Consider the following 10,680-nt stretch of genomic DNA (forward strand, 5'->3'; position numbering starts at 1 on the left):
AAGCTTAAACTTCAACGTTGCCAGTTTAGATATTGTACGGTTGGTTGCCTAAGTGGCAGTAAGCTTCCGATTATCATTACTTTAGTCGGTGATCGTACGTGGTATGATCTTGCAGGTTCTTGATACTTTGATGTTATGCAACCTGTATAGAGCGTGGCCCACTATATTTACTACGGAATCAAGTTTTACATCAGAATGTACGGTTTAAATTTGTAGCGCCCTCGCAGACGCCTTCTCAGGGATTTTCTGAGTATGGTGCCACTGTAATCGGAAAAGTAAAATATACGCTCTCGAGTAAATTGGCATTTTGCCTAAGAATGTAATTTAAAAGGCGTTCCAAAATAGTAAATAACAGTTAGCCTGACGCTTTGGGTACAGTTACAATTTGTGGTAGCTTGCGATATATAAACATTGAGGGTTCAAGTTCAAAAATCTTTATTCCGACTTCAGAGGACTCTACGGAAAAAATCACTTAACGGCATTTTACCATTACTGATTCCCCACAAATTCGTGGCCACGTAAAAACTGGAATTGTTCCATTATTGATTTTAGTCGTCAACATACTCCAATTTCGTGACCAGAAAATGAAAATTAGATGATAATTTTTAGGAATAATTAAACGGAACTTTCCAACAAGTAGTCATAGTAGTATTTATCCTAAGGGCTAGTCGTGGGCAAGGTAATTATTTTACAAAAAGTTTCAAATGCAGACCCTAGAAGTGTCTCTTTTTTTGTAGCGATTGTCAGTTCCTTTTATATGCAACCACTGTTGCAAAAATTTAATGATTATTATTGCCTATAAATGAAAATGCTCATGAAACATGGATTTCACGTCGGGTATAGTATTTCTTGCGCATTTTTCCGTAGTTCTGTATAGTAAAAATACTATACTATATCTCAATACTTATCTATTTTAATTATAAAGACAATTTTGATGCGATGCTCCTTCACTAGAAATGATATGGTCATCATGTGTTCATTACATAATTTGTTATAAATAATTGTTTCAGTCTAATCAAGCGATTTACATTTAAGTTTTTCGGTTTTGTATAGGATATATAGGATTGTCGTGTGAGATGTGATACTCCTTTTTTGCGCAATGGTTGCTATGGATCCGGACATCCTGTAGATTGCACAATGGACATGTTACCGATTGACTAATATACTGCAGTAGTTATCGTAGATTGACTACTGTAAGTATCAATTGGTTGAAGTGTTATCAACGAACTAAATTAGCATTATAACTTGACCTTCGAATATCATAATTATCGCCCTAGTGTTACAAAAGCATAATGCCGAGTTAAAATAGTATTTAGTTGTCGACTGTTGGCAGTAACGAGCTGACCACCTCAATTACACAATGTTAATTAAGGTGGTTACTCTGTCCTTGCTGCTTTCATCTCTAACACACTGCTCCAATGATCTTGTTGACTATTATGTCGAATTGATTCAAAATGAATCTCAAAGAGCGTACCACGGACTACCAACCGATGCTTCAGAGTTCCGATCACTGGACAACTCCCCAATGCGTATGTATGGTATTGGATCGCCTGCAGTATTGTCAAATAGATTTAGATTATGGAAAATTCGATTACATAATTGTTGGGGGTGGATCCGCGGGTGCAGTAATCGCAAACCGTCTGTCTGAAAATCCCAAAAGGAAGGTCTTACTGATTGAGGCTGGCGGACTTGAAACAAACTTCACCGAGATTCCATCTGTAAACGTATTTTCTATGGGATTAGAGTTCAATTGGAATTATAACACAACGCCTCAATCTAAGGCTTGCTTGGGTACGTAAGCTGATTTTCTGTTATCGTACTAAACAAAAATTTAGGAATGTTCAACGAAGAGTGTTCCTATCCTGTTGGTAAAGGACTGGGAGGTACCAGTATTATTAACGCATTGATGTATGTCAGAGGTAATCGCAGAGACTTTGACAACTGGTACCTACAAGGAAACCCCGGTTGGGCGTACAAAGATGTTTTGCGCTATTTTATTAAATCCGAACGCTCCCATGTGAATGGCGATGTTGGTTACCACGGTTACGATGGATGCTTAAATGTTGAGTATAGCAAACCAGCGAGTTTAGAACTAGAAGCGTTTCTACAAGCTAATATCCAGTTGGGTCGCAAAGTTGTCGACTACAACGGAAGGGAGCAACTAGGCGTGGCGCAAACTCAGCATAATACCAAAAACGGTAGAAGACACAGCACGTGGCGTGCGTTTCTTCAGCCAGTCATAGACAGGCCTAACTTAGAAGTAGTCACTCACAGCCTTGTGACTAAAATACTTATAAACAAAGAGAAGAAGGCTTACGGCGTAGTTCTCAGCGGAAATGGACGATTGCGCTACGCTACGGTAGAAAAAGAAGTAGTTGTGTCTGCAGGATCGATAGCTTCCCCTCAGTTACTGATGCTTTCAGGCATTGGCCCCCGCCAACACCTAGAAAACCATGGCATTTCCGTGATAGAACATTTATCCGTTGGTGATAACTTTCAAGACCATGCCACGTACTTCGCGCTACATTTCACCACTAACTACTCAGAACCTGATCCAGAGCTCGAGCAAAACGTAAGAGACTACTTGAACGCATCCGGCCCGCTAACAATTCCTGGAAATTCGCAAGGGCTGGGGTTCTTCCGCACAAAACTGTCTAAAATACCAGGCTACCCGGATATAGAGCTAATCATGAATCCGTCAGTTAGCACAGGCACGACCACCCAGCAAGTGTACCACTACAATGATGAAGTGATGGATACGATTTATAAGAATATGAATCCCAGCAACACCTTTAGCATTTACGTAATGCTCCTCCATCCGAAATCACGCGGAAGCGTTCGGCTCAAATCGAAAAGCCCATACGAATACCCACTTATTAATCCGAAGTTTTTCTCCGACGCCGAAAACGAGGATATAGAAACGATGTACCAGGGAATTAAACTCGCGATGGAAATTGTGAATACGGCCCCATTTCATAGGATCGGAGCGAAGCCTTTGTACGCTCCACTGCCCGCTTGCAGGAGGTACCGATACTTATCTAGGAAATACTGGTACTGCCAGATACGGCATTTAGCATCGCATATCTATCATCCGGTAGGTACGTGTAAAATGGGACCGAATCCGTTCAAAGGGGCTGTGGTTGATCATGAACTAAAGGTACACGGTGTCGGTAATTTGAGGGTCGCAGATGCTAGTATCATTCCAGAGGCTACTAGCGGGCATACAAACGCTGTCGCTATAATGATCGGTGAAAAGTTATCTGATTTAATAAAGGCTACTTACGATTAGCTTTTGTCTTTTTTTTAAACTTTATCTGTGTGCCATGGCAACCCTAGATTATAATATCATGATAATTCTCTTTTAAAAAGGGTAATGTAGGGGTTAATATTATCATTATATTTTTTCTGCTATTTTACAGTAATGCTTTAACAGTAGTTGTGGGGACTTCAATCGAATATTCTTGTCTTTTTTCTGGGCAATGTGATTTTTAGTAAATTTCAAAAGAGAAAAGAGAATACTTACCCAAAAGGGGGAAACAAGGCAGACTAAGAGATCTTTATTCTAGTCTTGACAAGATAATAGTTATTTATTATAGAAGACAATAGAGGGATATTCTAACCATTGGGCGAAACCTTCAGGAGATGGTTAGTTTCCCTTTATCATCGTGTGTAATATTCTGACAATTCTGAATTTAATTTAGAAATCAAAAATAGCAAGCTTAGGTTCTGCCGTCGCAGTCGTTTCGATAGAAACGGCATTGTCATATGTTCTGAACGTCATTTTATATCATGCTCCGCGTCCCGTTTGAAATAAGAATGACATATGACATTAGAAATGCATAATGATCTGTTTCACTTTATTTATGCTTGCGGTTGAAGTGGTCACTTTATATACCTTGACGGTTAAAGAGCGACTTACGCTACACATTAAAGCCCATTAAAATGTCAATAAACATCTGCTATAAAATAAAGAAATAAAATACTTGATAGGGACAGAACAGCAGAAGGTCTTTAGTTGTTCTATGCTACTCCGGTATTTAGCTTAAGAATTAGGAAAACTGCAGGAAAACCTAATTCGGAGTAGCCGGCAGAATGCTCGACACTGGTCTAAGGAAACTCCCATCTCTGTCACAGATGAAAAATTCATACCTCAGCCCAGGTTCGAACACTCGACCTCGGACTTTATAGCCCAACAATTACAATATGAATGTAATACAATTACAAAAATGTGACCACCACCCTCTTAGGGATTGATCATATCAAGTGCCGTTTTCGTCAAACATTTATTTAACTTGAATAAATAAAATTGTAACAAATCTAATCACTAGCCTTTATTAAATCAGACACCTTTTCACCAATCATAATAGCGACGGCATTTGTATGACCGCTGACTGCCTCTGGAATAACGCTTGCATCCGCAACTCTCAAACCCTCTACCCCGTGCACCCTTAGCTGATCATCAACCACGGCGCCTCTCGATGGACGTGGTCCCATTTTACACGTGCCCATCGAATGATATACATTCAAAGCCAATTGTCGTATGTGGCAGTACCAGTATTTCCTAGACAAATACCGATAGGCCTGGCAAGCCGGTAATGAAGCGTCGAGTAGCCTTGCTCCGATCTTTCGAAAGGGCTCTGTGTCGACAATTTGCAAAGCGAGTTGGATACCCTGACGCATGGTTTCTAAGTCTTCGTTTCCACGGTCAGAGAAGAACTTTGGATCGATGAGCGGGTACTTGTAGGGGCTCTTCGAGCTTAATCGAATCGTTCCCCACGATTTCGGATGCAAGGGGACCACATGAATGGCGAACGTCTGGCTTGGAGCGATTTTTTTATAAATTGCATCCATTACCTCGTCGGTGTAGTGCAATATCTGCTGAGTAGTGGTTGCTGTGCAGTTTGGAGGACTTACGACTAGTTCTACATCTGGGTATCCTGGTACTTTAGATAATTTCGTGCGAAGGAAGCCTAGTCCTTGCCCATTTTCGGCAATTGTCAGCGGACCGGATCCATTCAGATAGTCTTTCACGTTTTGTTCGAGTGTTTTAGCCGGTTCTGTGTTGTTGGTGACGAAATACACAGTATACCTGCAATGGTTTTGAAGGTTATCGCCAACGGATAAATGTTGGATTACTGGAATGCCAATGCTTTGCAGGTGTTTGCGGGGACCAATTCCAGAAAGCATGAGTAGCTGGGGGGAGCCGACCGCTCCGGCCGAGAGAACTACTTCTCTCTCCGCTATTGCGTAGCGAAAACTTCCATTTCCGCTGAAAGCTACACCGTAAGCCTTCTTATCCTTGTTTATCAGCACTTTGGTGGCAAGACTGTGAGTGAGTATTTTCAAGTTAGGCCTATGGATTACCGGTTTAAGAAATGCACGCCATGTGCTATGTCTTCTCCCATTCTTGGTATTATGCTGGGTTTTCGCCACTCCTAACTGCTCCTTTCCGTTATAGTCAACAATTTTGCGACCCAACTCGACATTCGCTTGAATAAAGGCACCCAGCTCTATACTACTTGGTTTGTGATACTCAACATTAAATAATCCATCATAACCATGATAACCAGGATCGCCGTTTATATGGGAGCGTTCAGATTTAATGAAATAGGGCAACACATCTTTGTAAGCCCAACCGCGATTTCCTTTCCGATACCAGTTGTCATAATCCCTTCGATTACATCTGACGTACATCAGAGAGTTAACAGTACTACCTCCTCCCAGCCCTTTGCCAGTAGGATAAGGACACTCTTGGTTAAAGGTCCCTGAAGTCATACCTCCTTATATTAACTGACCGAAATTAGACTTTCGTACCTAAGCAAGCGGTCGTTTGAGGAGTTGAATTGTAATTCCAATTGAACTCTAGTCCCAAAGTAAAATCATTCATGGATGGAATCTCGGTAAAGTCCGTTCCGGTTCCACCTGCTTCAATTAGTAGGACATTTGTTCCTGGATCTTCGGACAAACGCGTCGTTATGACTGCTCCAGCGGATCCACCCCCAATAATAATATAATGGAATGTTCCGTAATCTAAAAGAATTATATAGCATTTCATTATAGAGCAAGGAAAGCACGTACAGGAGGGAACTTCGTCTGGCGATTGGTACTCTGAAGAATCTTTTGCGAATGTTCGGTACGCCCTTTGTGATTCTTTCTTTATTAGCTCGACGTAATTATCAACTTGATCATTAGAGCACTGCGTAGTTGCCGCAAGCAGCAAACATAGTATAGACCCTTTAATTGCCATGTCGCAATTGAAGTGATTATTATTGTGCAGTAACTGCTGCTTTTATCTGGTAACCACGTTAATTCAAGGTATGTGGAATAATTAACTGGTATCAACAATGTATATAATTAATAAGTTGGTAGTTTAATTGGCATTCTTCTACAAATTACTGGGTTTATTTGAATTGGGAACACTCGCAGTAAGTTTTTCGCTGTTGATGAGCAGACCGTTCTAATAAAACTATATTGTGGTTCCTTGTGTCGTTTCAGTCGCTTTCATTTAACAGAAAATTCTATGCAAACTTGGGCTTTACTAGTGGTCAATTACTATATTTACAGATCCAGTAAGTTATAAGAAGTTTCCCAAATCCAATACACTCCTCAAGATTCCGATGATGGTCCGATTAGGTCACAAGAACCGCTTGATTGCCCCGACCCTTCGTTAGTAGTTGTCGGACCGCTCCTCCGCAACGGTGGTTACACACTCAATTACACGGCTTCCTGCTACGAATGCAGCTACACGCAAATCCAGATCCCAACGTTTAAATCCTCGTATGGTACGGTATAACAAAACCCCATCCGAGGACCCCTCCCGGAACAAGAACCGCTAGAAATAAACCTCACGTGTAACATCGAAACAACCAAACACAAATTCGGAATAATCTTTACCTCCAGGAAGACAATGAGTCAAATTAAACTAGCTAATCACGATTTGTTGCAATCTCCAAATATAGTCCATGATGTGTCTCCCGTCAAAAAGCCATTCGAACAATCTCCAATCTATTTTCTGCAAACCAACCAAATGGATGTCCAGATTTCTAACCGATTTACATCAGCAACAACTCCACCAAATTACAAAATCGCCATCTTGCCGCTATATTTCTACAAGAAGGTCTTGAATCGTGCAAATTTCGACAGTTCACGAAGACAACAACCAATCAACAATCCTACGGGCATATTAGTTTAAGTCAGCATTGCTCTAGATACGTAAAATTGTTGAATTTTGAATTTCGCGTCACTTGAACCCATTCATTGAAATAACTAGTGCAGAATTAATGCGGTTCCTTATACGTCTTTCTCGATTACTATAGTACCAAGCTCTGTCACCCACTTATACATCACAAAAGAGAATCGAGCCTACCTTATCCAATTGGGGGTTTGAGAGGAACATAAAAATCTGTCATTTACTAATACTGGTCTTCTCTAAAGATCACAATAGTGTTTTCTCCCACCCTATTCCGTAAAGGAAAGGAAACTCAAACTTGGCTAAAAATTAATTAACAAGGAATGGAATATTTTGTCTACCTTTAATTAGAAACAACGTCAGGACAGGCATCTGCTAGTAACATTGAGATCTTAGGAGGAAATACAGGGTTTTTGAACTGATCTAAAATGTAGGTGTATCCAAATACTGCAAGACTAAATTAGGGTGATTCCAAACTGAACACAAAGATTCAACGCACCATCGTGACTGCAGCTACACTTTTCGAGGTTGGAGCTCACAAGGAGAAGAGGCACTCAATGGAACTGTTGTAGAACTCCCTCAATTTGACGGGAAAGCAGAAAGCTGGTAGACAAGTTTCGAGCTCCCGTGCAGTGCATGGAAATTGGAACAAAAGCTCATCGAATGGTAAAGGATTTCCCGAACACTGGTGTTAATTACCCCCTCGCAGTTGAGTCACTAAAACAGCAATATGGCCAAAGGAACCTCCCACTTCAACTGTACGTTCGAAAACTTCTCCACTCCAGCTCGTCATCACCACCGTAAACAACAAAGATAAGCCATTGTCGAAATTACATACTACACTGGTATCCCATATTCGCAGTTTGGACACTCTACAACTTGAAAAGCGATCCAGCGATATGGTTATACCCCCTGGTTGAAACAAGCTTGGCAACGAAGCCCACTTTCGGCTCACTATGGACTTCAATTGGTGCCGCAGAATTTAAAGTTGGTTTCATTAAGAGACTTCATGTGACACGAAGTAAAGAGATTTCGCTTGCAGGTGAAGAAGTTCAGTTCACAACCCTCAAACCATAATGGTAGGAGGGGAGAACACCAGAATAAAAGCAATATCCAAAAAGATAATCTCACACATACCTCTTTCATACCGTATTTACATCACACGCTGTAGACCTTTCTTGTTTTTTCTATGCCTACTTTCCAGTGTACATATCTGCTACCCGCTCTCTTCAAGCATTGCTCATCCCCTTCCTTCAAAGCTACATGTCTTCAAGACGATTCCTTATCTACTTTTCGATCTTTTTTCAAATCCCTCAAGGTTTCTTCACGTGTCATTTACAATATTATAAAGTTTCTAAATTTCAAAAGATTTTAAACCTTCATAATCTTCAAAGTCTTTAAAGATAATGTTTTTTGGGTCATTTTTAAAATAAGACAATACTTGAAACAGCGAATAAGTATTGCTATTCAGCGGGGGTACGCCGCCTCCATTATGAGCACTTTACCTCCTTCGGTTACCATGGAGAAAATGTTTTACCTTGTATAAATTTATTATTATTTGATTTAAATTTTATTGTTATCTTAGCTAGAATAAAAAAAAATTCCATTTAAATCTGCAAATATTTGTAAGACCATAAAATGTTTAAAAATTTTTTAAACTCATTTACGGTTTCAAATAATTTATAACTTGTAAGCCTAAGGATTTCTAAATTATTCAAAATTGTCTCTGATCGGTTTGGAATCGTTCATTAATAATTTAGTTCTTGCTGACTTTTGCCTGGATATACAACTGTCAGTTAGACATTATCATTCCACGTGGAGATAAAAAAACCGCTCTGTACTAATCCAGTTATTAAGTGGATAATGTCTCTGGGTACCTTTATTGTATGTTGCGTCAGTAGATTACAGATAAGGAGCAAACGAAAGTACTATAACAGGAAACTCAAACTCTCACTCTGTCTGTTTTACCTGCAAACGCGCAAAGATGAAAACTCTTCTCCTCTCAGTGCTACTAGTGGCAAATATGCAGTTCTCCACTGCAGGTAAAGATATTTTAGCGTAATTAGGTTCCTACTTATACTGCCCCGTTTACAGATTTGTGTTCTTACAATTTTACACTTGCCGACTTGCCCAATTCCTTGATTTTGGAGGTGATCAATTTAATTGCTGGGAATATAATCAACGAAATTAGCAATTGTTCGTTGATAGGTTATGCCTCAAAAGACATAGAGTTTTGGTTGTATACCAGGAGCGGTCCTTCAGATGGCCTAAAAATGAGCAGTCTTGACACGGCAATGCTAAAAGGAAGAAAAACCATAGTATTAACGCACGGATTCCTTTGCAGTCGTAAGAATAACCTCATGCCCGAACTCAAAGATGCATATCTTAAAAGATACGATGCGAACGTGATAATTATCGATTGGTCTGCATATTCAAAGGATTACTATGCGAACGTCCATTGCAATGTACCGCGTATTGCACAAACCTTTGCAGAGTTTCTGTGTAAAGCCGACTCTGAGCAGAACATTGATATTGAAGACGTACACGTGGTGGGACACTCTATGGGAGGTCAAATGGCCGGTTTTATTGGAAAGCAAACTCAAGCTCAGTGTTCGAAGGTATTGGGTAGAATTAGCGGATTGGACCCGGCCGGTCCGCTATACTTCTTAAAACCAAGGTCTCGCCGGTTAACTAACACAGATGCAAAAGAAGTTATGGTAATACACACAAACAAGGGCGTATTGGGATATGATGGTAACTGTGGTACTGCCGACTATTATCCCAATTCTGGTGCTTCACAAGCAGGTTGTACCATATCAAATTCGCCCGCTACTGATTTTATTGGTATGGTTACATATCCTAGTAAGTGCGAATGGAAACGTAAGCTGTTTAGTCTACAGTTTTCATTTTAATTTTAGCTGCCTGCAACCATTTGCGTGCTGTTGACTATATGATCGAAAGTATTGGCACCAATAATTTCGTTGGCGAAAGTTGCTTTCTGTGCACTTCCTGTCTTTCAAACCCTTTTTTTGGAAGTAAGGGTGTTATGGGTGAAGACTTCACATACGAGGAGGAATCTTGTAGCTATTACATGCCCACTAATAGCCAATCGCCGTATGGAAAAGGCCCATAGGTGACCGGTGTTGCCATCATAACCTCGTATAAAGTTAAAATACACAATTTTAAAAGAGATTCACTTTTAATTAAATGATTTGTAAGCTTTTTCTTCGTAGTAGATACGGATTTTCAACTTTGGCTGTTACTTCTGTGTTACATAAGATAGGGCTTTATAACGACGGGTTCAAAGTTTCTCTACTTCGCTTCTTGGAGATATCAAACTACAGTTAAATATTTCCTCTGTTATTCCTTGAAATAATCCGTCATGTTTTCAAAAAAGGAAAGTACGGATAACATCATTTTGGGTATATAAAAACAATTTCGAAGCAAAAAGTATGCCATATCAACGTTAATATTACATAATCTCAGTAGTT

The 10,680-nt window shown here is 40.0% G+C and overlaps 3 protein-coding genes across 4 annotated transcripts; 2 read left to right on the forward strand and 1 right to left on the reverse strand.

Moving 5' to 3' along the window:
- The first annotated feature begins 1,290 nt into the window (after positions 1-1,290).
- LOC116169793 (glucose dehydrogenase [FAD, quinone]-like) lies at positions 1,291-3,295 on the forward strand. Of its 2 annotated transcripts, none has more exons than XM_031485966.1 (3): positions 1,291-1,529; positions 1,570-1,791; positions 1,836-3,295. In XM_031485966.1, the coding sequence occupies exons 1-3, from the start codon at positions 1,361-1,363 to the stop codon at positions 3,287-3,289; spliced, it is 1,845 nt and encodes a 614-aa protein (XP_031341826.1). In that variant the 5' UTR covers positions 1,291-1,360; the 3' UTR covers positions 3,290-3,295. The 2 variants fall into 2 exon arrangements, with proteins under 2 accessions (XP_031341826.1, XP_031341827.1); XM_031485967.1 differs by having other exon boundaries at positions 1,292-1,529; positions 1,576-1,791.
- A 975-nt stretch (positions 3,296-4,270) lies between these two features.
- Positions 4,271-6,462, reverse strand: LOC116167544 (glucose dehydrogenase [FAD, quinone]-like). The gene is made up of 3 exons (XM_031482926.1): positions 6,079-6,462; positions 5,815-6,030; positions 4,271-5,765 (listed from the first exon to the last, which is right to left on the reverse strand). Exons 1-3 carry the CDS (start codon positions 6,245-6,247, stop codon positions 4,318-4,320), a joined length of 1,833 nt encoding a protein of 610 aa, XP_031338786.1. The 5' UTR covers positions 6,248-6,462; the 3' UTR covers positions 4,271-4,317.
- A 2,508-nt stretch (positions 6,463-8,970) lies between these two features.
- On the forward strand, positions 8,971-10,344 carry LOC116169451 (phospholipase A1-like). The gene is made up of 3 exons (XM_031485540.1): positions 8,971-9,231; positions 9,284-10,051; positions 10,108-10,344. Exons 1-3 carry the CDS (start codon positions 9,174-9,176, stop codon positions 10,320-10,322), a joined length of 1,041 nt encoding a protein of 346 aa, XP_031341400.1. The 5' UTR covers positions 8,971-9,173; the 3' UTR covers positions 10,323-10,344.
- The last annotated feature ends 336 nt before the right edge of the window (positions 10,345-10,680 follow it).

Source organism: Photinus pyralis, unplaced genomic scaffold (genome assembly GCF_008802855.1).
Source record: "Photinus pyralis isolate 1611_PpyrPB1 unplaced genomic scaffold, Ppyr1.3 Ppyr1.4_LG4, whole genome shotgun sequence".
Taxonomy (NCBI): domain Eukaryota; kingdom Metazoa; phylum Arthropoda; class Insecta; order Coleoptera; family Lampyridae; genus Photinus; species Photinus pyralis.

Excerpts from the sequence above, each read along its gene's own strand:
- LOC116169793 (XM_031485966.1), top strand. The coding sequence starts at position 1,361 with ATGTTAATTAAGGTGGTTACTCTGTCCTTGCTGCTTTCATCTCTAACA. Across the intron at positions 1,530-1,569 it reads ACTGGACAACTCCCCAATGC|ATTTAGATTATGGAAAATTC; the intron begins GTATGTATGGTA and ends ATTGTCAAATAG. Across the intron at positions 1,792-1,835 it reads TCAATCTAAGGCTTGCTTGG|GAATGTTCAACGAAGAGTGT; the intron begins GTACGTAAGCTG and ends ACAAAAATTTAG.
- LOC116167544 (XM_031482926.1), bottom strand. The coding sequence starts at position 6,247 with ATGGCAATTAAAGGGTCTATACTATGTTTGCTGCTTGCGGCAACTACG. Across the intron at positions 6,031-6,078 it reads GCCAGACGAAGTTCCCTCCT|ATTACGGAACATTCCATTAT; the intron begins GTACGTGCTTTC and ends TAATTCTTTTAG. Across the intron at positions 5,766-5,814 it reads TCAAACGACCGCTTGCTTAG|GGACCTTTAACCAAGAGTGT; the intron begins GTACGAAAGTCT and ends GTATGACTTCAG.
- LOC116169451 (XM_031485540.1), top strand. The coding sequence starts at position 9,174 with ATGAAAACTCTTCTCCTCTCAGTGCTACTAGTGGCAAATATGCAGTTC. Across the intron at positions 9,232-9,283 it reads TATGCAGTTCTCCACTGCAG|ATTTGTGTTCTTACAATTTT; the intron begins GTAAAGATATTT and ends CCCCGTTTACAG. Across the intron at positions 10,052-10,107 it reads TGGTATGGTTACATATCCTA|CTGCCTGCAACCATTTGCGT; the intron begins GTAAGTGCGAAT and ends TTTTAATTTTAG.